At 46.0% G+C, this 26,634-nt stretch overlaps 1 protein-coding gene across 2 annotated transcripts in view; it reads left to right on the plus strand.

Moving 5' to 3' along the window:
- Positions 1-26,634, plus strand: part of foxp2 (forkhead box P2) — a 163,001-nt gene that overhangs the window by 47,289 nt on the left and 89,078 nt on the right. For both annotated transcript variants that reach the window (XM_084050229.1, XM_084050228.1), the window contains exon 4: positions 19,688-19,882. In XM_084050229.1, the coding sequence (XP_083906355.1) occupies positions 19,700-19,882 (183 nt within the window). In that variant the 5' untranslated portion in view covers positions 19,688-19,699. The remainder of the gene's footprint in view (positions 1-19,687; positions 19,883-26,634) is intronic.

Raw genomic sequence — 26,634 nt, forward strand, 5'->3', positions numbered from 1 at the left:
AGGTATAGCTCCATCGTCACTTATCAAGTAACAAACAAGATGATATGTTATGTTTATGATGTTGGTAGTTTTAACAAATTACACTTTAAAAAAAATCAGGGAAATAATAGTATAGTATCAAATATATACTGAACCGCGATGCCACTGTATCATATTGAATCAGTGTTGGACCCCTCCTTTCTTCCTTTACACTAAATCTCTTCGCTATTTTCACCAAATGTTTTGCCCCAATATAGAGGCACTAGACTAGGGTTCATGTGGTTAATAGTAAGGAATGATTTACGGTCTCAGAGGCTGAAGCGTGCCTCAGACTGGCAGAGCCTGGTGGGCAGACATGGATGGTGCTGTAGGGCTGGTACTTTGATGTGGGTTGGCGGCTCACTGGTGGGAGTGGGAGTGAGCTGATGATGTACACTGTAGATGATGGTGGTAGGGGGAGTTTCAGGCGAGGACACTGTATCACCGCACTGACTGACTGACTGACTGACTGACTGATGGACTGAGGGGCCCATCCCGCGCCCACCCCAGGCAGCGTTCCTCCGCATGTCTCGCCTTTAATTGGAAATTAATAGCTGGTTGCGGGAGGATAGAGGATGGGGGCATGAAACCATGTTGTCGTGGTGATTGTGGTCGCTGAGTCGTCATTGAGTCTGCTGCTAACACACACACACACACACGCACACACGCACACACGTACAAATTGCTGTTGCTTCTGTTGCTGCTGCGGCTGGTAACCAACCATCACCGCAGACAACCTCCCTCCCCCTCCCCATTGTGCCCCCCCGCTCTCTCTCTCTGTGTGTGTGCGTGTGTGTGTTTCTCTGCTGCCATCACAGCGTCATGCCGCCGCTGGTGGGCCCGTTTGTCTCAGTCGACCTTGGCAGGCGGGCAGAAGAAGAACGCCGCCCTGGAAGGAGAAGAGACGGACAGAAATGAACACATGAAATGAAGGGGGAGGGCAGTCAGAACCCCTCCCTCCCCCATCCTCCCCTCTTTACCAGTAAAGAGAGAGAGAGAGAGAGAGAGAGCGTGTTGGCGATGCCAGGGGCCTCTTGTTTGTCTTCTCTGCTCTGAGTAGACAGTAAAATCGTTAGTGTTAATCTATCTCAGAGAATGTACAAGGGGAACTAAATGGACCCTTACAGGTCCATTTGGTTCCATTTGCACACTCTCGGAGTGGAGGATTTTACTGTGTAGTTTATTAAGGCAGCTGAAGGAGCGTTCCAGCCCAAAGCGCTCAGTGCACGGAGAGAGAGAGAGAGAGAGAAAGAGAGAGAGAGAAATGGGCGACCGCGCTGGCATAATGTGAACACTTAGAACAATTAAAGGCAGTTGTTTAATTCTATCCCTCTGTCTTTCTCTCCCTCCCTCCCCCTCCCTCTCTCTGTTTCTCACTCTCTTTTATTCCTCCCGTTTTCTCACTCCGCCTGCTCTTGTTCTCGTGCTGCTCTCTTTCTCTCTCTCTCTCGCACACCCCCCCCCCCTCTTATTTAGTATTTACCCAGCCTCAGAGCTCAGACAGTTGACACTAATGAAAAATGCTAAATCTTTCTGGCCTCCACCGCTACCCCTTAATAATGATATCATACAGCTGAAATGTGGCCCAGTCAAGCCGTGGGGAGATAACACGCACGCACACGTGTTCATACAGTACGTGTACATGAGTGTTTGTGTGGACGTGCGTGAAGCCTGTTAAATCTTGCCAGCACAGTGCTTGGAGCTGTGTTGAAGGGGTCTGCCCCCCCCCCCCTCCCAACCCACAAATAAATCTGTCATGGCCGCCCTCGGTGCCTCTCTCTTCCCAACATGAAAAGTTCTTGCTCTGCCCATAACCTTGTGTGTGTGTGTGTGTGTGTGTGTGTGTGTGTGTGTGTGTGTGTGTGTGTGTGTGTGTGTGTGTGTGTGTGTGTGTGTGTGTGTGTGTGTGTGTGTGTGTGTGTGTGTGTGTGTGTGTGTGTGTGTGTGTGTCTTTTGACTGTGCTTGTTTCTGTCTTCACTTTATTCTAAAGACAGTAGTCTGCAATTTAGTTTTCTGCAAGGTTTTTCGGCGTGTTTTTTTATGCACGCACTCGTGTGTGTGTGTGTGTGTGTGTTTAGGGCCTTCCCTTCGTCTGTACTCGTTGTAGTTTTGGCGACGGCTACACTAACACAGACAGAGGTGGAATAAGAAACACACACACACACACACACACACACACACACACACACACACACACACACACACTCTCCTATGTATTAACTCTCGCAGGTCCATGTGACACGGCGGGCTGGTGGCAGATGGACAGGGCTGTGTGCAGACTTGGGGAGTGTGTGTGTGTGTGGGGGGGTGGGGGTGCTTTGTGCTGCCGTCTCCTGGGGGAGGCCTGGCCTTTCTTCTCTGCCAGCGGATTCCTGTCTGTTGGAGCGACGAAGAAAAACATCTGTGGCATGCAAAGGGAAGGAGAGAGGGAGGAAAAGGGGGAGGGTGAAAAAAAAAAAGAAGAAAAAAAAGAAAGGGAAAATTTACAAAAGCATCGGCAAACACCATTAGGCCTAAACGTTCCGTCTGGTTGCCTAGTGTGCGTTGTTTACAGTGGGGCAGAAAACGTGTCGATACATCACGCTCGGTGCCGGCAGAGCTCGGCCCATGCAACCCCCCCCCCCCCCCCCCCTGCGGGGGCTCAGGCGGGACCCCAGAGCTGGAGTGGAACCGCTGGTTCTGGTGGTTCCAATTAAGAGATAGTCACTTGTCGCGAAAAACATCTGAGGGTGCCCTTCGACGAACATCTGTAGGAACACGTTCCGCCTCGTGTGAAGTGGTATATTTGCTCCGGATTTATCGGGAGGCGGATAGCTGCGAATCATTATCTGTTTATTTATTTATTTTCTTACTTATTTATTTATTTGTCAGTCATTTTGCTATTTCTAATTTCTTCATCTGTTCTGTAGGGTTTGACCTAGGTGCTATTAAACACTTAAGCCCTGTTCCAGAAAAGCCACGCTCATGAGCTCATAGATCTGGTATTTTTTGAAAATGTCTAATAAATAATAAAAATAATAATACATTGAAAAATAAATAAAACAAAATGGCGAAAATATGGACGGCGGTTTGAAAGTGGTTAAGGGGAGCTACAGGCGCATTCATCAGACACGTTGGGTGAAAGAGCGTAGGGTAATGTAGCCCCCCACCACCACCTGAAGGGTCAAGTTATTTACCCCCGCAGAGTCAAGTCACAGAGGGAGGCGAGTGTTGCAGAGCGTTCGCTGCAGGGACGAGGGTCTCGCTTTGGTCCTCATCGAGATCACTGAACAAAACATCCCTTCTGTACACGCATCACACACACACATCACCCCCCCGCCCCCCCACAGACACACACACACACCCCTGACCACCCCTCCTCCTCCCATCAATCACAGTGCTTTTCACAGTGAGTTCTTTTTTACTTTTTTTTTTTATTATCATTTTTTTTGCCGTAGATTCCTCAGGAGTCCAAACAAAACAAAATATAATATATATCTACAAATCCAGCCAGCGGGATCACCTGACTTGTTTTAATTAGGCAGCGCTGAAAAAAACGCCGCCGGTTCTCTCAGACGTGACCAGGCAGAGGTCCCCTCCTCTGCCCCCCCCCCCTCCCTTCATCTCCACCACCTCTCTCTCTCTCTCTCTCTCTCTCTCTCTCTCACTAAGTGTAAATACTGCTGTAAATACCTCTCCACTGATGTCTTTGACAGTAAGCGTCAGCTAGTTTCTCTCTTTTTCTCTCTCTTTTTCTCTTCTTTTCCCTTCTTCTTTCCCTCCTTTTTCTCTCTCTCTCTGACAGCGTGTTTGGTACCGGTGGCATTCCCCCCCCCTCCCTCGCCCCCCCCCCTGCCATCCCCCCGACCCCCCCGCCCCTCTCTCTTCATTTTTGATGCACGCTAACACGCTCCCGGGCTTCTGAGAATACTTCTTCAAATGCTACTTACGCGGCAGAGCGGATTTCTCTTGTGTTGTTTTCAAAGGTAGGTCCATTTTAAACGCTCCCTGTCTCTTCTTAGCGTTGCAGAAGCGTTCGCTTCTAAGTTGTGTGGACTGCTCTGTGTGTGTGTGTGTGTGTGTGTGTGTGTGTGTGTGTGCGTGTGCGTGTGTGTGGGTGTGCGCGCGCACGTGCAAGTGTGCGCACTTTGTGACGGACTTTGTGTGACTTCTGGCACGGCTACGCGGGTCGGAGAGCAGCGCTGTGTGGCGGGTTCGTGCTTTGTGATTATGTGGCTCGCGCGGTGCTTGGCTAATTGTTTTTAAGAGCCCCGTGCACACACTCTCTCTCTCGCCAGAGCATGGTGTGTGTGTGTGTGTGTGTGTGTGTGTGTGTGTGGACGGTATAGACCTAGCACTACTTCACTCTTTTTACACACACTCTCTCTCTCTTTCACACACACTCTTGCGCGCACACACACACACACACACACACACACACACACACACACACACACACACACACACACACACACACACACACACACACACACACACACACACACACACACACACAATACAGAGCCGAGGAGAGAAAAGCACTGAACAGGAGGTGAAAATAAAGCCCCCAGCACGCATACCTTTTGTGTCGGAGGCTTTGTGCCTCTTGTAGCCTCTCTGGTACTCCAGCGCGTGCTGCCTTTTAGACCCCGTTTCTCTCTCTCTCGCGCGCGCACGCTCTATCCGATGCCGGCTACATTACGATTAACTGGGGTCTGCGTGTGTGAAGTGACGAAGACGGAGTGTGTGTGTGTGTGAGAGGGAGAGAGGGAGAGAAATTCAGACCGATGGAGACAGCGAAAGGGGAGTGCTCAGGAGAGAAGCAAGCTGTGCCGATCTTTGAGCGCGAGCAGCACTAGCCGTCTGGTGGAGGCGCGAGCGGCGGAGAGCCCCGCTCGCATCCTGAGAGCAGACAGACCTCCGCTCGTGTGAAGGTCCCCCTCTCACTCACACACACACACACACACACACACACACACACACACACACACACACACACACACACACACACACACACACACACACACACACACACACACACACACACACACTCCCTTAACCGCACACATCTACACCCCTATACATACACGTTACACACATACACACACACACACACACACACACACACACACTCAAGCATTCTCACATACTACACACACGTGCCCATCACTCACTCACACTTACTTGCAAAAGCAGGCGATATTAAAAGAAGCGAATCGCATTTTGAAGGTCACTCCTTAAATCAAAAGAGAGCGAGAGAAAGAGAGACCTGCCGAGTAATTGCCATGTCTCCAACGACAATAAAAAAAAAAGCAAAATGAAATGATAAGTAGTGTTTTGCAGTAATTGTGATATATTTCATCAACGGCAGGCCCAAAGAAATGATGGTCTAATTATTTCCAGCATGTCGAGAGAGAGAGAGAGAGAGAGAGAGAGAGAGAGAGAGAGAGAGAGAGAGAGAGAGAGAGAGAGAGAGAGAGAGAGAGAGAGAGAGAGAGAGAGAGAGAGAGAGAGAGAGAGAGAGAGAGAGAGAGAGAGAGAGAGAGAGAGAGAGAGGAGAGAGAGAGAGAGAGAGAGAGAGAGAGAGAGAGAAGAGAGAGAGAGAGGAGAGAGAGAGAGAGAGAGAGAGAGAGTGCTCTGCCATAAATTTCCATTTTGTGCACTTTTTTTCGCTCTCCTGCAACAGCCTGCACACACACACACACACTCTCTCTCTGTCTCTCTCTCACACTCTCTCACTCACACACACACACACACACACACACTACAGACATACCCCCCACCACCACACACACGTTAGGGGTGGGGGAGAGTGTGTGTGTGTGTGTCCGTCCCAAAGAGAGAGAGGGGAGAAGGTGATGGGGTGGAGGGGGGGGGTCCTGTTGGTAATTGCCCCGGTGACAACTGGAAATGATAGAATAATTGTCAGGAGAGGCGTGCAGTTCTCTCTCTCTCTGTCTCTCTCTCTCTGTCTCTCTCCTTTTTTTTAATGGGACGAGGAGGGCGATTTAAGTATGCATGAATGGCGTCAGTAGCGAGTGGGGCAAGGGGGGTAGTGGGGGGGGCGGGAGGTTGTGTGTGTGTGTGGCAGTGTGGGGGGGGGGGGGGGCGGTCTTGTTTATGATGTGCCATTCCCCATAAACAGGGGGCTGGAGTTATGACACCAGATATAGTGTGAACTTGCCTCTTCTTCTCTCCTCATGGGGGGGCACTGACATTGGCACACCACTGTGCACGCATCCACGCACACACACACATGCACGCACGCACGCAAGGCCGGGGGTTGGGCGGTGAAAGCTACTGTACCTGCTCTGTGGTCGAGCTGTCTGACAACTCTCACCTTCAGGTAAAAGAACCGCGGGGGGGGGGCAAAGAAAAACAACTTAATCACTTCCATCACTCCGTCTCGTCTCACACGGGGAAACAAATCCTCAGTGTTAATTTACCCGGCTGTAACTCTTGAGAGAGTACAAATGTAACCAAATGGACCCGTACGGGTCCATTTGGTTACATTTGTACTCTTCTCAGAGTTAAAGTAACACTTGGGAATTTTTACTGTGTACCTGTCGTGTCTCTCACTCGGTATGTGTGTCCCTTTATCATCTGTGTGTTCCTCGTTGCAGCCTTTCCTTGTCTTTTAAACGCTTGTGTTTTATTGCCAGGCTCTCTGGACTCTGTTAATCTGCTGTTTAATTAGTACTGACGAATGGTTTAGTGTATGGCCATGTGTTAAGGTGTGCGTGTGCGTGTGTGTGTGTGTGTGTGTGTGTGTGTGTGCGCGCGCGCGCATAAGTGCGTGTGTGTCTGTGTGTGTGTGTGTGTGTGTGTGTGCGCGTGCGTGCGTAATATTTTTACAGAACGTGCATTGCTTATTTCATTTTATTTTTTTCCCTCACCTGTTCTCTAAATTGCCACATCGCTGCAATTTCCGTACCAATGACGGGAACGTTGAGAATCATTGATCATTTAATTAAGATCCAAAAGGATAAATCTTTTGACCCACTGTCAGCTGATGATTTAAACTGAAAGGCTGTGCAGAGCCCCCCCCCCCTCCGCCAACCTTCCTTAAGCTAATAACCATCAAATATTAATCAGTCTCATATGTGTGTTTTACTGGGGTCGACCTTTTTGTATTTAACATTTCACTTATTCGGATCCCCCCCCCCGTATGGATAAAGGACGTCCCAAACTGTTTTTCTTTTTTCATTTTCTTTTTTTTTCCCTCATTCACGGCAAAGACGTCTGCCATAACAGAGAGAGGTATAGGGTCAGACGCCCGGTAAGCAGCGAAGCACTAATTATCTTTATCAAAGGCAAGCGGGATAATTTGTTTACTTAAAAATTGATGAGGGGCGAGAGCGAGGCATGGTATTGAGGGGGGGGGGGGGGGGGGCTATTGTGGGCATACTATTAACATTTCTAGAGCTTTGTACGGGAATGCGAAAGGGACTCCTCTTCATAATTTAATACCCCCGATGCATAATGAGCTATGTGATTAGTTCACTGGGAGAATTGGCCCAACTCCATTTTCTTTTTTTTTGAAGGCAGATAATTTACATTGTTCTCTAGAGTCTGGCATATAATAGGTACTTTAGTGCAATAAAATTAAATGCTACACATTTTTATATTTCAGCTTACAAATCCCCTGGCAATATCCTGTTTAGAGGCTTCTCTTTTGCACCTCTGCTTTCCTCCCTTTTTAAAAATACATTTATCTCCCCATGTGCCTCAGTGTTTTTAATAACAATAATAATAATGAACAAATAGAGGCAAGCTTAAAAAAATACACACGATGAATAAAAAAAAAAAAGTTTAACTAAAAACACATGTTTACCTGCATGTTTTATTTAAGGGGGGGGGGCTCGGCCAATTAGCATCGTTCATTAGCCCGAGCCGCGCGCTATTTGTTTTGAAAGTTTAACCAATCACTTTGTTATGCTAATTGTGATGTAATTTAATTTGAGACTCCCCCGTAATGATGATGCCGCTATTATCCACATAAATGATGCAGTTAAGCAGCACGATCCTCATTTGCATGTGCTTGAAGGGAGAGAGAGAAAGGAGAGAGAGAGAGAGAGAGAGAGAGAGAGAGAGAGCTGTTTTAATTTTCTACCTCTGTTCACTGCTCTCTTCCCTGCCCTTTGGGCCTGTGTGGGCCATCGCCGCCTATTGATCAGTCCCTTTATCAGATTTTGATCGGATTTATTTATTTATCTATCTTTTTGTTGATTGTTTTAGTTTCTTAATGACAAAGGCTGCTCTTGTCCTTTGTTGCCTGTTTGAAGAATTAAATAACGGGGGAAAATATAAAAAAAAAAACAGGACAGTTGAAAAAAATGCTAATGAGCGTTTCCTTAAAACTGACGTATCAAAAACGTTCAGTGAGGTCTTGCTGAAACGATTGATTTTTTATGTTATCATACATGATCATGCACACACACACACACACACACACACACACACACATGGACATGCGTGTGCACGAGCGCACACACACTCCACATTTTCAGTAGTTGTGTTTTGTGTTTTGAAATGGTTTTGGGGGGGGGGGGGGGTATAAGTAGAGGTGTCTCCTTGAATTGAACATTTGCATATCAAAGTGTCTCTTTGTTGTCCAGGGTTTAATTTTTAATCTGCTGATTCTCTCGTCGTCGTCTTCTTCTGTGTGTGCTTTTTTTGGGGGGGTACAGTATATTCAGATGTGGAGTGATTAGTCTGGTATCTCATTTCTTTAATTCTTTTCTTTTTCTTCTTTAAAAAAAAGAGAGGGCCCAGTCAGTCCCTTGTTCAGTCAGACGTTCTCCCCTGCTGACTAGTATAGCTGTACGTATTTTGTAAAAAATCAATTTCTTAATCCTTAGAGAGGACTAGGAGTGATCTTTTCTTTTTTTTCTTTTTTTTTTTAAAAGGAGTGTATTTTTTTCTTCTTCCCAAAATTCCCGTGCGGGTCCAGCGGGGACGGGCGTCTGTGACTAAGCCGGCACTAAAGACGGCCCATTATCTATTTTGTCTAAGGGGTTAGACTCGGGTAATTTTCCCCCTGGAAAGATTATTTTTTTTCTCCTGACCAATCTTCCCCCTGTTCCGCACCTAATTGGTAACATAAATCTTGTCCTGGGTATGAATGAGGAATGTTGCGGCGTTGTCAAGTGCAATCTTCACCCTTATTTACCAATACATTAAGATCTATCGATGCAGGACTGCTGAGAGGGAATGACAACATAAATCAGAGTCGGGGGGACATAATGACCCTAATCAGCCAGAAATAACTGGAAACGTCACAATGAGCTATGTCTCTCTGCCGCGTGTGCATGCGTGTTTGTGAGTGCGTGCGTGCGCGCGCGCGTGTAGCTTGGCCCGCCGTGGCTAGTTCCCTGTGCCCCTCCGTTGAAGCTGCCGTGTTAAGGAGAGGAAACGAGAGCGGAGGGAAGCGAGAGAGGCAGTCCACTTGCTGGAACCCTCATTAGCTCCTCTCTCCGTTTTATTTCCTTTTTTCTTTGCTCTTAAAAAAAAAGGAACCACTGAACATTTTCCAGGAATCTGGTCGATAAGTCCGTCTTCTCTCGTTTTCTTTTTTTTTTATTGCAATCTGTAGCTCGTTGTCAAAAGTCAATCCCGGGCCCGGCTCACTTCATTTGAGGAACAATTCACGCAACGGAACGGAACCCCTAGCCTTTTCCGACGTGGAATAAATTCCACATCACAGAGGGGTCGGTCTATAAATGGCAGCTCGAGTCGGAAGTTCCCCGGCTTTGTGCCGACGCACCTCCTTCCGCACCGAGTAAAGATGATTGGCTGAGACAATGGGGGCCTCCTCTCATTATAGGTCAATTAGCTCTGATTAGGTGGGCCGAGTTAATTAATGGAATTGGCAAATATGCAAATATGGGGAGACTGACGAGCTTTCTCGTCACTGCCACCTCACTCGCCCGTGGCGGTGGGGCGGGGTGGGCTGGCGGGAAGGGAGGGGGGGTGCTCCTGTCTCCCTCTTTTGGCGGGAGGAGGTGCATGATGGGAAACATGTAAATGATATGGGACGAGGGTAAGCGCAGTCACTGAATGCTCCTCTCCTCTGTGCTGTGTTCAGTGACAGCCATTTACTTCTGTAAGAACATGTTGGAAATGATCTGTTAAGCAAAAGGCAGCCAGCAACTGTTTGTTGTTTTTTTTTATTTCTTTTTTAATTGAATGTCTCTGTAAGGCGGGTGTTTTTTATTGTGCTCTTTGGATGTAACATGTAATTTTATTTAGCTAGTAATCGGATAGCTGGCACACAATAACTGTTTAGCCATTGTGACTCTTTGGAGCCGGCCATATTCACAAGGAAATGAATGTGTGTTAACATTGTGTCAGACACTCTATTCACAGCTCTCCTAATGCGTTTGATTCTAAGCAGACATTGTGCAGACCTTACAATTGAGCAGCACACAGTTGCACTCGTTCTCTCCTCTCTTCTCCTTTCTTTCATGTCATTCTTTCACCACTATCAGCTCAACAAACACACACACACACGCGCTCACACACACACATACACACTCCATTCACCCCCAGACACTCACACACTCGGGCAATGGTCTGTCTTTTATCTCTTTCTGTCTCATCTCCTTATTGTAAATAGAAGAGAATTAAGTTCTGAACGCGCTCTGCTGAATGACTCCTATCACAGAACTACAATTTATTGTCAGCTCAAATGAAGAATTGAAACACGGCCGAGGGGTTCTCTGAATGTCGGGCCTCGTCGGAGTGGAGATAACCACATTTGATTTTCGTTACTTTGAATAATGTTAATCCTGGAGAAAAAAAGAAAGGAGAGAAAAGTCTATTATTCATATTCATCTCTTTTCATTTTTTCCTTTTCTCCTTCTTCTGATTTTGTAAATATGATTTCTTCTGCCCCTCCTCCTCCCTCTCTCTCTCTCTCTCTCTCTCTCTCTCTCTCTCTCTCTCTCTCTCTCTCTCTCTCTCTCTCTCTCTCTCTCTCTCCCTTCCCTCGGTCTCGTTCTCTCATTCTGAAGCAATCTCCTTTTCACCGGTGATCCACGTTTGAAATTCCTCCTATCTGAGAGCCAAAACCATTACCATACACAGGTTTAGAAGACCTAGTCATTAATGCTCTTTTATGGTGGCCCTTGAGTGCCAAAAAGGAAGCTTTTAATTCTGCGGCGCGGCAGCCTGGCTTGCCATGCTTAATCCGGAGGACTGGGTTTTGTCGAACACAGCTTTCTTTCCAAGTGCTGTTTCCTCTCTCTCTCTCTCTCTTTCTCTCTCTCTCTCACTCTCTCTCTCTCTCTCTCTCTCTCTCTCTCTCTCTCTCTCTCTCTCTCTCTCTCTCTCTCTCTCTCTCTCTCTCCCCCCCATCCCTGCTTGGAACTCCGTCTGTAATAAAAGTACAGCCACGTCTTTGGGACCTATCTGAAAATCACGGTCACGTGCAAATCAACACGCAATCATAATCAACCATTTGTAACGTTCGGCGTCAATGTACCCACGGTCTGTGAATGAAGATTGAACAAATTATCTTGGAGAGAAATGATTGTTAATGTTAACATTTTCTTTTTGTTTCCTGTTGTATTATCTTTCGCAAATCCTGTGTGTGTATATATATATATATATATATATATATATATATATATATATATATATATATATATATATATATATATATATATGAATGAAATACTCAGCACATATTATGGCATTTTGATTTATTAAGCAATCTGAAGTTTTTTTAATACATCTGCCCACGTCCTTGCCCTGCTCACTTTTATTTTGTATGCACAGTAACTTATGGCAATGATGAATTAATTTCACTCAAGCACAGAATCTGTGATTATTTTAAATGGTAGCCATATCTCTAGTTGATCGGAGAGCGGTGAGAACCCAGTGGACTGTGTAATGTCATTTCTATTATTATTATTTCTTTTGGTTTTTTTTCGTCGTCAAAAAAAAAAAAGAATGAATGAAAAATGAGAGAGCAGGACAGAAAAGAATTCCAAAACGACCTCCTGAACTGTGAACTGCTTATGAATTAATGCACTGCTGAAGATCAAAGATCTTAATTTTTAGAATCCTCCTTTTTGAGTGCTGCTGAAGAACAAATCATCGGTCCCTGCGGGGAGGTGAGGGTCTACCACTGTGTGTTTCCCAGTCCATGTGTACAGAATGAACGAAGAGTACTTACACTATAAAATCCTTTTAACTCAGAATGGAATCGATGGCTCCAGTTGTGCACTCTTCTGAGTCAAATTAACACAAAGGATTTTGCTGTGTAGCGGGTATAGCGACACAGCGGAGAACATTTTCACAGACCTGATAACGGATGACCCAGACTCTCACACACCTGCTCGGTGTTACCGAGTCGCGTGTGTCTGTCTGTCTGTGTGTGTGTGTGTGTGTGTGTGTGTGTGCGTGTGCGCGTGTGCGCAAGTGTGTGTGTGTGTGCGTGCGTCTGTGCGTGTGTGTGCACGCATGCGCATGTGCGGCTGCTGTGTGCCTGTGGAACTGAACACACATGTTCTTGTATCTGTATGACTCTGTTTGTGTGTACATTCATGGCCATGCGACTGTGTATACGTGTGCGTGCATAATTGTGTATGCCTGTTTGTGTGCACTAAAAGCCATCCATAGCGGACAGTGTTGGCTCAGCCGGGCAGGGTGGGAGGCCGGTGGGATGTGTGTTCACACACTAGATGGATGGTCAGTGTCATAGTGTGTGTTTACCGCACATGATAGAACAGCAGACAGGCCAGGTAATGAGGGTACATTAAGGGCTTTTAGAGCTCCCCCCTACAAAGATGGAGGGCTGCCGCTTTCTTCCCCTGTAATGATAGTGTGTGTGTGTGTGTGTGTGTGTGTGTGTGTGTGTGTGTGTGTGTGTGTGTGTGTGTGTGTGTGTGTGTGTGTGTGTGTGTGTGTGTGTGTGTGTGTGTGTGTGTGTGTGTGTGTGTGTGTGTGTGTGTGTGTGTGTGTGGTGTGTGCGCGCGCGCGCGCTCAACCACCTATGTGGTGTGTATGTGTCTGAGGGCAACAAGGGCCTCAATTCTCCTCACACCACTTTCCTGGGTGAGGGTGTATATGAGTTGTGTGTGTGTGTATAAATCTATATATATATAGATATGAACTATAGTGTATATATATGCCCCTATATGTCCCTTTCTCAGATGCAGCACCTGATGGGAGAGACAGATTTGCACACTGATTAGAGAGTAAACATTTGCTCAAGTCAGAGAGAGAGAGAGACAGAGGAGCAGCATGCATGGCTAATGGTTACACCAGCAAGGAGACAATCACTCCAAGTTGGCCTAAAGATGGCCAAATAAAGTGGCTTTCTACAGTGTCACACACACACACACACGCACGCACGCACGCACGCACGCACGCACGCACGCACGCACGCACGCACGCACGCACGCACGCACGCACGCGCGCACGCACACTAAATCTCTCCCATCACCTATCTTTCCCTGACACCCACAACCACTAATCCACTTTAATAGAAATGTCTTTCAGCATTCTTTGACTGAAGTTCAAAATATTAATAATAATAGACAAGTGGTGTCACCTCTGTGTCTCAACCCCCCCCCCCCCTGCCCCCCCGGCCACCACCGTAGTCTCATGCCACTTAACTATTTCTCTGTCATGAAGACGTTAGTGCAGTGTATTAACGAGGACCAATAACAGGGGCCCTTCCCGGCTCCCAGTGTTTCTTCTGCCGCTAATGGGTGAGGGGAGAAATCTATACATAAATAAACTCTGCTGCCCCTCATTGGAAGATGACAGGTACCATGTCAAATGGCAGTTGCGTTAGAAAGTGCAATTTATGGCATAGGCAATTTGGCAAAACATTGAGATTTTAATGAGAATTTAACATTCATATTTAAAAATAATAATAATTAAAATATTGGAAGGGAAAAAAGTGATACCAATAAATAAGAACTTAAAGTATACCATGTTGGTTCTGCTGATCCAAGTCGGAAGACAATCGTCAGACTGACCATTCAAATAAAATGGACGCGGCCGCGCTAAGTGGTCAGATGGGTGGGCCGCGATTTTCAAGTGGGCCCTGATCCAGAAAAGGTTGGGGAACCAGTGATTTATGGGATGTCGGAGCACATGTGCACATTTGTGCACAGTAGACACACTGTACACACACGGCACGCCGGCAGCCTGGTATTCATTCATGCAGTGTTAACCCATTCATTCCGGGAACGCATCTGTGTCATTTTTGATTTTTAGCTGTAACCATTATTGTATACTTTTGGCTATTCAAAAATAGCAGATATTTTGTAAGCGAACATTTTTAACTCCAATCTTTGCTTCTGGGGGTCCCTAGAACAAAACCTTTTCATGTCCCCTAAAATTGTATGTTTTTAGCGGCCGACCTCCATCAAAATATGTTGTTCAAGGGACCCCCAGAAGCAAAGATTTGAGTTAAAGATGTTCGCTTGAAAAAATACATATATTCAAAGATTTGCACAATTGTTCCACGATTTTTCAAAAATAGCAGATCTACGAGCTCGTAGCGTGGCACTCGGTGAGCTTGTAGATCTGCTATTTTTTAATAGCCAAAGTATAAAATAATGGTTATTGCTAAAAATCGAAAATGACACAGATGCGTTCCCGGTCTTAATGGGTTAAGTGTTGCCCTGGACTGGAGCGAGACCCAGTCAATATTCTAGCTGTGGGGAGGGGGCAGGATTCCTTCCGGCCCAGTTGGTTGTAGGACAGTGAGGTCAGCGGCTGGTACCCCTCAGGGAAGAGAGACCACAGGATGGAGAAGACACACACACACACACACACACACACAATTGTAATAATATACGTGTGAGGACATCAACATTTTGGGTTTAAGATTTTTACAATCTTTTGGCATGTTTATCCGTTAGCCTAAAGCTGAAAAATAGCAGATCTACAAGCTGACGACGCGCCGCCGTCAGCTTGTAGATTGGCTATTTTTCAATTCATGACACCAGCACAAAACATAATTCTATCTCTAACCCCTAAACCTAACCTCTAAATCTCTATTCCTAACCCTAACCACAACCTGAACTCTAAAAGTCATTTTTAATGATAAAACCAATTTTTTCCTTGTGAGGTCCAGTAAAATTGTCCTCACAGTGTCTAATTCTACTATACTTGTGGGGACATTTGGTCCTCGCAAGTATAGTAGCGCACACACACACACACACACACACACACACACACACACACACACACACACACACACACACACACACACACACACACACACACACACACACACACACACACACACACACACACACACACTCAGCCAGTCACAGTGACAGAGTCCTCTGCTAGGTGGCCCTGCGCCTCACCACAGCCCGGCCGTGTGTTTTCTAATTGACATTCTAATTGGCAGATTTGAATGGCGCCCTCAGACGGCTAATTAATTTATCTCACAGCTGTCATTAAGGTTAAAGCGCCATCTGATCCGGGCCAATACATTTTGCATACATCTGCATTGCCATTATTCTGCAGCGAGGACGATTTTGACGGCCATTTCTTTTCTTTTCTTTTTATTTCTTTTATTTCTTTTTTCCCCTTTTTTTTCATGATCCCATGGGGATGTGGACATATTCCATGAGATGGGAGGTTAAGCTGGGCTGTTGACTTCCATTGTGTGATCACGAGACACAGAATTATAGATGGATTTTGGTTACGTTTTAACAATATTCATGTTATTTTATTATTATATTGTTATTGTACAAGTTATATACAATATCAGGTTTTTATATATATATATGTATGTGTATATATATATATATATATATATATATATATATATATATATATATATATATATACACACACACACACACACACACACACACACACACACACACACACACACACACACACACACACACACACACACACACACATCCATATACTTTTTTTATTTGGAATTTGGATGCCATGCAATCACATGTCACTGCCAGTGCATTAAATGCTAATTCAAAGGGTTTATTAATATGATAAAAGCAATCCCTGTAGATCTTTTGCCAGGTAGTTTCATTGCATTCAGATGTTATTAAAAATCATAATTTCCCCATCTCATATATCTTCCAAGTTTTTCCTGGACCGTCCAACCCTATTCAGAGAGAGAGAGAGAGAGAGAGAGAGGGAAGGAAGGCAGGATGGAAAGGGGGGGAGAGATAGGCTCCATTAGAATGTTCATAAAGCCCTGGTAAAGGCAATCAGACAGTCCTTTTCTGAATATTTTAAACATTGGACATGTAAAATTTATGCCTAATTTGAATACTTATTAGCTGGCTGATCTCGGCGGCAGCCTTGAGTTCCTTATGCTCAGATTCATCACAGTATCGAGTGTCACATGTGCAAGCCCCTCCCTTCTTCCCTCTCTCTCCCTCTCTCTCTCTCTCTCTCTCTCTCTCTCTCTCTCTCTCTCTCTCTCTCACACTGTCTCTCCCTTTTCCCCCCTTCTCTTTCTCCCTCACCCATTTCCATCCCTCTGTCTATTTCACCTTTGCTCCCTGCTCCCTTGTCTCTCTCCGTCTGTCTCCCTCCATCACTAGTGAGTGGGGTGCAGTGTTAAACTGTTTGTTCACAAGCTTGCTCCTCTCTCTCTCTCTCTCTCTCTCTCTCTCTCTCTCTCTCTCTCTGTTTACTGTGTCCTGTGCAGCTGTCGCTCTGCTCTGTGTTAACGGCTGTGGTCCTGTGTTTGTTCTCCTGCAGCCTGGATCCTGTTTATCCTGGCTGTGGACATCTTTTAAGGCCTGTCCAGTGTCTGCCCCCTATCCACACACACACACACACACACACACACACACACACACACACACACACACACACACACACACACACACACACACACACACACACACACACACACACACACACACACACTGAAATGCACACACAGACCCATGTGAAATGCACACCGAATCGCACGCCCAACATGCACTTACACACGGGACATGCGTGCCCGCGCATAAGCACACAAGAGGAAGCACACGTGCACACATTGCATTTAAAACGGTATTTACTGGCCAAAGAATGCACACACACACACACACACACACACACACACACACACACACACACACAGACACAGACACAGACACAGATACACACTCACGGTCTGGTTTCTGGTCTTTTGTGGTGCGTGTGTGTGTGTGTGCGCGCGTGTATGTGTATGTGTGTGCATTTTGATTATGAGCCGTTATCTCTGCGTGTCCAAAGCAGGATGCTAGCATTCAAAGGCCTGGGCGGTGTTAATTGCACTTTAGTTTGGGGAGGGGAGGTGATTAAAAAAAGGAAAGAAAGTGACAGAATTGTTGTATTTAATGGTGTGTGTGTGGGGAGGGGTCTGTCAAAAGAAAGGAGCAGAGGCACTACTGAAGCAGGAATTAGCATAGGTAATGATGTGCCACACGGCTGCATGCTATCTGTGACGGGCAACAAACATGTCCCGCACAGGGACCAGATCATATTTCAGATATAGTTGAAAAGGGATTTTTGAAGAGGGCCTCTTGCATCGCATGCTAAATTTACTAATGCTTTCATTGAGGAGAAATTAAGATTTGCCTTTTGTTCACTTGTTTTTTTTAGCACAGGGGTATGGAGGTGGGAGGGGTCGGGGGTCGGGTCCGAGCGTCGGTTTTTATGTCATTTATTAGCGTGAGGATGTTTACTGTTCTTGGCAGGGTCTCCCCTCTAACCCCCGCGAAGGTGCTGAGCATTTATGCAGGGTGGGTTGGGTGGGGGGGGTAAAATGATAAAACATTTATTACTGGAGAGAGAGAAGAGGTAATATGCATAATTTATGCTGTTTTTAGCACAATCATTAGTGATATTCGTGATAGATTTTCTTTCCTTTTTCTTCTTTGCCTTCCTTCCTTTCTCTCTGTCGCTGTCTCTACGTTTCTTTTCATATCTAATGGATGCCGGTGAAATTAATTCCATATCTTATGTTTTATTTGCCGGTTGTAAAAAAAAAAAAAAAAAAAAAAAGTGGTTTGGCGGGCTGGTTTGATTGCGGCTCAAGGTCCTTAAAAAAACAAACATATTTATATACTTATTATTGTGTCCCGTCGTGAAAGACGAACCCACGCCCCCCTCCCGCCGTTTTTTTTTAAATGTCACCAAAATAAATGAATATCTGAGCTTTGATTAAAGAAGAAGAAGAGGGGAGAGAGAGAGAGAATAAAATGGAGCCAATAAATGACATGTGAGCGTTTCTCTCTCGCTCCTTCCCTGTGGATGCCTGTGAGGCAGGTTTTATTTAGCCACAGTGACGAGAAGGACAAACCCATTATAACGCTCATCAGCCGCTCACGACCATGTGATCTGTGTGCTGCCCCCTCCCCTCCCCACCGCCCCGCCCCCGTCAGATTTTAATTTTGCATGATTAGCTGTGCGTCATTAGGCAACTTCATTCTGATGGCACGCGCACACACACACACACACACAAAAAAAAACCCAGACGGCTTCAGGACGCCAAATATTTTAGGAGTGCTCCGCGTCTGTGTCTCTCTCTCTCTCACTCTCTCTCTCTCTGCCTCTCTCCTTCTCCTTACAGTAAGGCTGGATTTATATGCCATCGTAATAACCGAAAATAGCCCATCCACAAGCTTCGCGTCTGCGACGCGTCGTGAGCTTGCGGATCGGCTATTTCCGCGCCGCGACACCGTCGTAAGACGGCGCATAAATGTGGCATAACTCTATTCATCCGGTTTGTGTATAATAATACCAGCTTTGCTGAGGGCACGGGAACTCGTTGGGACTTGAGTGTTTTAGTAGCACTTGTTTTGTCGATTTTAGTAGCATTTGTTTTGTCTGTTTTAGTAGCATTTGTGGTGGTGAGGCGTATTTCTCTCAAAACGTATATATTTATATAAGATTCTAGAGTTGCACACAAAAGAAGTCCAGACGAATGAATGCCGTATCTAAACATGCATAATGGTATAATTTTTGCCAGGTGCCTTTTGTTTGTGGCAAAAAAAAAATTGCCTGATTAAAATTAACGTTTGCCACATTTACAATTCCACGCTCCACCCCAATGCCGACGGCCCCTCCCCTATTCAAAAAGAAAGAAAGAGAAAAAAAAGGCACCAGAACGTGTGCATGTCTTTGTATTGCTTCATTTACACAATGAATGCATAATTGCTCCTCCTGCACACCCCCCCTTCCTCCCTCCCTCCCTCCACACACACCCTCTTCTTTTTTTTAAATGCTTTAATTTGCAGAGAGGAGACCGGGGGCTTGATGATGGGAGCGTGAAGCCAAAGAAAGGGAGAGAAGAAAAGAGATGAAAAAATAATTATAAACAAATTGAAATAAAAAATATAGAATTCAAAACAAAACATTAAAAACAATGACACCAGGGAAAGGAGCTCAACCACTTAAGCCAAACATACATTTGTTATTCAAATAGCAAAAATAACAGATCTAAAGTACAAGTTGGTAGATCTGCTATTTTTCGCTATCGTGGGATTATTATAATTTTTTTCTTTTTACAAATTGACAAATTCAAAAACATTTTCAAAAGAAATTAGAAAAATATCGACCTTTTTTTTTTGTTCTTCATTTGCCAAAACTAGGGACCACCAGGGTTAAAGTGGGTGAAATAATAATCATAATTTGTCAACGAGGAGAAGAAGATGGAGCCCTAACCCCGGTCCCTTCTTATGAATCATCTCCTAGGTGTTTAAAGTCATGATGATGATGATGCAGGAGCCGGCCTCGGAGACAATAAGCAACAGTTCAATGAGTCACAATGGAATGAGCACCCTAAGCGGCAGCCAATTAGAGGCTGGCAGTAGAGATGGCAGATCAAGCGCTGGCGACGCGAGCAGCGAAGTAAGCACAGTTGAGCTGCTGCATCTGCAACAACAGCAGGTAAGTTGTGTTTCCTCTCCGTCTCTCTCTCTCTCTCTCTCTCTCTCTCTCTCTCTCTCTCTCTCTCTCACTGTCTCCTCCTCTCTCTTCCCTCGCTCTGCTCCTCTCTCTCTCTCTCTCTCTCTCTCTCTCACTCTGCTGGGTTCTGCACGGGCAACATTGTGGATTTTCTAAACAGACGAGAGAGAGGCACTCGGAAATCACACATTTTGTTTTGTTTTTGGGAAGGAATGAGGTAGTGTGTTTTATTTTGTTGTGTTTATGAGCTGTTTTGCATTGTTGGTGTTTGTTTGTTTGTTTGTTTGTTTGTTTGTTTTGGTGCTGTTTTGGACAGTTAGACTGTCACTGATGTTGTGGTGTTCAGCTGGAGACAGGCTGGGATGTAGGAAAAATGATGGCTATTTTTTCTGGTGTTTCTATTGGCATTTGTGTGTGTGTGTGTGTGTGTGTGTGTGTGTGTGTGTGTGTGTGTGTGTGTGTGTGTGTGTGTGTGTGTGTGTGTGTGTGTGTGTGTGTGTGTGTGTGTGTGTGTGTGTGTGTGTGTGTGTGTGTGTGTGTGTGCGCGCATGCTGAGCATGTTACAGCTGAGGCCATGTGCGTGCATGTGTGTGAGAGACAGAGAGAGAGAGGCAGGTTGAATGTGTGCATGAGAGCTTCGTACGGAGCCAGCTTGTGTGTGTGTGTGTGTGTGTGTGCGCATGCGCTTGCGTGTGTGCCTGTGAGAGAGAGAGATAGAGAGAGAAAGAATGAGAGACACAGTTTGTAAAAGGGAAGAAAAGAGTTTCTATGAAAGTAAGCACGAATGTGTGTGCATGTGTCCAGTGTGAGTGTGTGTGTGTGTGTGTGTGTGTGTGTGTGTGTGTGTGTGTGTGTGTGTGTGTGTGTGTCTATGTGCACAATAGACAATGTGTGTATTATGTGCATGTGTCATGGTCATTCTATATCCACCAGAGGGCCTCCTAACTCGACTGTAGTTTCCTACTGGCTTCTCTCTCTCTCTCTCTCTCACACACACACACACACTCACAGCATGTTGTGGGAGAAACCTTTGACCGGGTCTCCTAAAAGACAAATCTGCATGCTTTCTCTCTCTCTCTCTCTCTCTCTCTCTCTCTCTCTTGATACATTTCTTCTGTACTGTCCAGCCAGTTGGGGTTGTTGCCACCCACCGTACATTTTCCCCCACCCTGTGTGTGTGTGTGTGTGTGTGTGTGTGTGTGTGTGTGTGTGTGTGTGTGTGTGTGTGTGTGTGTGTGTGTGTGTGTGTGTGTGTGTGTGTGTGTGTGTGTGTGTGTGTGTGTGTGTGTGTGTGTGTGTGTGTGTGTGTGCGTGCGTGCGTGCGTGCGTGCGTGCGTGCGTGCGTGCGTGCGCGTTTATTTAACCCACATGCACATTGTCAGAGCTATCATCTAATTCACACAAATGCTATTGTTTTCATTTGCATAGATGTAAAGCTGACTTTTTCTTTTTCAAAAGCATCCATTGCCTGTAGGGCTAGTATCATTGATTGTTGCTCCGGGCTCGTTGGTGAAGTGTGGGAGGGGGGGGGGGGGGGTTATGGTAAGGGAACGCAGGCTAGCGGGGTGGGCTCGAGGGGCTGGGTCGGGACAGGAGTTGTGAAAGTCAGGCGCCGAGAGGAGTAGAGAGGAGTCAAGTGTCTCTCATGTCTTTTCACGGTGAATGATGGCTTTGACAGTTTGCCAAAAGACCAGCGGGGGACAGAGGCGGTCGCCGGGAGGGGTCGTGGGGGCTGGCGCTTCTGGCCGGGTGACACGGGGTGTGTGTGTGTGTGTGTGTGTGTGTGTGTGTGTGTGTGTGTGTGTGTGTGTGTGTGTGGGGCGGGGGGTGGTTGCACAGCCGGCTCCTGTTGTGTAGGGAAGGAATTATGTGAAAGCATGTGCATTTGTGTGGTTTATGTGTGTGGCATGCTTTTGTTGCGTGCGTGTGTGTGTGTGTGTGTGTGTTTGTGTGTGTATGTGTGCTGACGGTGGCAGCTGAAACCCTGTGGTGGGTTTTGGTCGGCTTTGGCTGTATGTTTTTTTTGTTGTGGGGGGGGAGGGGTGGATTTAGTTCAGTGTAGTAGAATGAATCATGTCCTGCAGGCCGGGCACTTCTCTAAACACAAATACAAACACACACACACACACACACACACACACCTATCTTAGGGACTGCATACACACATGAACACACACACACACACACATTGCGCGCGGGCGGGCGCCACCCCTGATGATCTCGCTGGTGGCTACAATGGCATCACGACACTTCAGCCTAACCCTCCATTTATCACCACTCTGCTGCACTGTTGCTTTGTGCCAACACGCGCACGCACACACACACTCACACACACTCGAAGACACACACATATACACAGAAACATACTGTAGATACAGCCGTGCGTGCGGCTGATGAGGGTCAATTCTCCCTCTTGTCTCACTCATCACTCCTTGACGTGTAAAGGTGGAGAGACTGTAGATAGAGAGACTCTCACCGCAAGAGAGAGCGAGACAGAGAGATGGATAATAAAGATAGTGTACTAGTGCTTTCTGCCATATCGCCTCCTACGCCTGATTTACACTCGGGTTGTGCAGCGTGTCATGCATCAAAAATAGCAGACCTACAAGCCCACTTCGCGTCACAGTCACACCGTGACATGCTTTGGTCTTGTGGATCTGCTATTTTAGAGATGTGCGACACCGGCGTGCAGATAAGGATAAATCAGGCTGTATTTTTTAATGCAGCGTGTGACTGTGTGTGTGGGGGTGGGGGGGGTGGGGGGGGGGGTGCTGGTAGAGGAGAGCAAAGAGATGATGGCATTTAAAAAGAAAAAAAATAAGACAATCTAACTCGGCAATTGTATTTATTTGCAGGTTTATACAGTATCTTAATTTGTCCCCAGCAGTTTTTAAATTTTGTGTATTTGTTATCCAATGTTGCACAGAATGAAAAGGAGATATTTATGTTTTCCCTGTATATTTTGTGTAATATAGATATACTGTGTGTGTGTGTGTGTGTGTGTGTCTGTGTGTGTGTGTGTGTGTGTGTGTGTGTGTCTGTGTTAGTGTGTGCGTGTATATATATACACACACACACACACACACACACACACACACACACACACACACACACACACACACACACACACATACATATTCACCGGAAAGTAATTTAATGGCAAAGGAAGTTAAGCCATAAAAAAGTCTTGGTTAGAGAGAGAACAGCGATGTAAGCATAACGTATCTAGTTAACTCCTTGAGATGGACGCACAGTAAAGGGCCTATAGAATGTGTGTGTATGTGTGTAAGGGTGTGTGTGTGTGTGTGTGTGTGTGTGTGGGTGGGGGGGGAGTGTTTCACTTGACAGTGTGTGTTTCTTGCAAAAGAGGCCGGTCCGCGCCTCCCTTCTTCTCCCCAGCGCGGAGACAGACACATTGAAATGAGCGGTCGAGCTAACAGGTCTCTGGAGGCTTTTTAAAACAGGGGGGCCCAGTGCCGTTAACTTCACACACACACACACACACACACACACACACACACACACACACACACACACACACACACACACACACACACACACACACACACACACACACACACACACACACACACACACACACACACACACACACACACACACACACACACACACACCACACACACTTCCTGTGGCGTGTGCTCACGCAGTCCTTTGCTCGCCTCCTCCTCAGAGAGCTAGGTCTGAAAGAGGAGGAGAGAGGAAGCAGGAGGGAGGAGGGATGTTTCTGTCTCCCCTCTTCTCGTTCCGTTCGGCAAACGTTGGCAGACGTTAGCCTCGTTAGCATAGCATACAAAGCCCTCCGCTATCGATCAGGACCTGCTACGGTGTTCCTCTGAGAGAGGTGTTGATTGTTCATTGTGATTGAGGTGTGTCTTTGTGCACAAGTGTTTCTTTCTGTACATGTGCAAGTGTGTGTTAACCACCTTAACCTGGCGTCCCTATTTGTGCAATTTGTGTGTACATAAAAAATTTTTTTTCCATTATAGCAGATCTACTATATCACAGTGCGTGGCTTGTAGACAGGCTATTTTCACTAAAAGGATGGGCAGCCTTTTCAGGCACTTGATCACCACCAAGTTGCGTTCATGCCTTATTATAGGCTGCAAGCATAGAATAAGTGCACAATTTCAGAATAAAACCTAACTTAGAATGAGTCAATCATGTAACCTGAATGATGAAGGTAAGATCAATTCTGACTATCTCGGGAGAAAAGTGTTACGCTTATCTTATTTTTGATCGACTCAATTAATCACCTCAATAGCCCAATCTGATCACCTGGTAGATCAAAAGAGGTGGTTTGCCCACCCCTGTCTTTACATGTAAGACAAGTGGTCAAATCCCTGCACATCCCTGGATGCGTTCGCTCACCCCATACGCACCTCCACGCGCTGCTATACCACCATCACCCCCCGCACAACTGGGGAAAATCCCCCACTCCTTCTCCCTGAGTCCACTTTGAAGGAGGTGCTGTTGGCTGTAATTTTCCTCCCGTATTTGGAATGACATTGAGTGGTCCAGTGGGTATAGGATAGGAGCCCCCCCCCCCCCCCCCCCCCCTCTCCATCGCTCTCTCATCACGCTGCTATGGGGATGATTAATAATAAGCACTGATGAATTCTCCACCATCCCTCTGGGCTCCGCCATTACCTTAGCACGCACCAAAATACCACCTGCAGCTATAATTAGACGGGCCACGTCTTAAGGTCTCGCCCCCGCCTTTTTAGATTTGTTGTCGACAGGGTTTGAAGGACACACATCAGGATCGCCCCCCCCCCAGTACCCCCCCCCCCCCCCCCCCCCCCCGTTCACGTGTAATGCAGAGGAGACGATGTGTTGTTGTTGGTGTTCTTATTGTACGCGTTTTTTTTTTATAATGATACAGTAAGTACAGTGTATGTAGCTTTAGCATTTGTTCCCTGGTCTGCTGGTAGGATTTTGTGTTCTTCATCGTGGACATCTAGCAAATGTAACTGATGTGTAAGCTGATATTTTCACTTACTTACTTTATTTATCTATTTATTTATTTTTTGGGGGGGGGGGGGTAAGATAAAAAAAACAAAAACAAAGAGGGAAATATTCACCTATAATGATTTCGCAAAATATGGACGTCAGCTTGAAAGTGGTTGAGGGCGCAGGTCAAGATTGAGTTGCAGTGAGACTGAGGCAATTTGCTTTATAACTCTGTTGATGCTGGTAGGTTAGAATGACTTGGGTCATGGCCGTGTCGCATGGAACTCAATTTGTTTTGTAGCTCTTTGGGGCCAAAGGAACTGTGAATACATTTCCTTGTGGTGATTGCAATATGTGCAGTGGCATTTACACTACACTGGCACTGTTTGTTAATGTTCATGTCGGTCGGCAGGAAAGGACACTGGGCTTTTTTGCAGGGCTGCATTTTCTTCTAATATCTTAACAACTTGTTATTGTATTATTAACAAACAGTTGCTAAATGTTAAGGTAAAAGGTTAAATGCACTTAAAAATGATAGGACAGCCCAAATTTGTCAAAAGTACAGTAGAGTAAAAACACAATGTATGTTTTTTTGGCACATTTCTACCACATGTTTTCATAATTATGCAGGGTCATTGTATTCCACCACCCACGCACGCACGCACGCACGCACGCACGCACGCACGCACGCATGCACACACACACACACACACACACACACACACACAGAGAGAGTCACATGTGCACATATCTGAATAATAACCCTGCGTGTCACAATTGAATTTCCAGCAGCCATCGCTGTCAAGGTCCCATCACCCCGAGGTATTCCCAAGGTTGTCTAAATAGGCCTAATTTGATTTGAGATCACAGATTAGATAGCGCAGCACTGTATCTGATTGCAATTTGCCAGCCCCAGATATGTATCAGAGCCAAATGATGAATGTTACACAACCTTAATTACTATGCAGAATCATCACCATAAAAGCCCCCTCTCATCATCAAAAAAAAAAAGAAAGAAAAGAGGAAGAGAAAAAATGTTGCAAGGCCTTCATATTAATAATCAATGCGTCGTTAGATGTGGTCAGCGCTGCGTTCTTATGAGTACGTGCTAAAAGTGTGTACACGTGGATGCGGGGCATTGATCTGTGGATCTATACCGTAATGTCCCATAATGGTCCTGTTAGTTGATTACAGCAGCCTGGTGGTCTTCATCCCTGTCAGGGTTAGCGCTGGGATGGATGGGCTAATCGCCCATCTCACTCTGGGGTCTCTTAGAGACCGGAGCCCAGTGGTTCTCAAACTTTTTCATGTCAAGGACCCCAAATATTTGCCCACGGACCCCTATCTGAAAATGTGTTGTGCCAGGGACCCCCAGAAAAGAAGATTTATCTAATAAAAAATATTTTCAAATGTTCAATATTTGTCAATTATTTTCTTTTTTTTAAACAAATTGCAGATTTACAAGCTTGCAGCGCGCCACGAAGTGACGCCCTGTGTGCTTGTAGATCTGTGATGGGGACCCCATGGAACGCCCCCAAGCCCCCCCCCCCCCGTTTGAGAACCAATGATTTAGCCTATACTTCGTCACATGAGGGTGTTGCACGCCGAAGATAGCAGATCTAGAAGCTCACAACGCTCACAATGCTTGCTTGTAGATTTTTGACTGAGTATAAACACTGAGTATAAAAGTGCCCTTTTTTCACAGTTTACAGCAGGGGTCTTCAACAGGGGGTCCGGAACCCCTAGGCGGTCCTCAGAGTTAC

Source organism: Gymnoscopelus microlampas (assembly GCF_963454915.1).
Source record: "Gymnoscopelus microlampas genome assembly, chromosome: 23".
Lineage (NCBI taxonomy): Eukaryota > Metazoa > Chordata > Actinopteri > Myctophiformes > Myctophidae > Gymnoscopelus > Gymnoscopelus microlampas.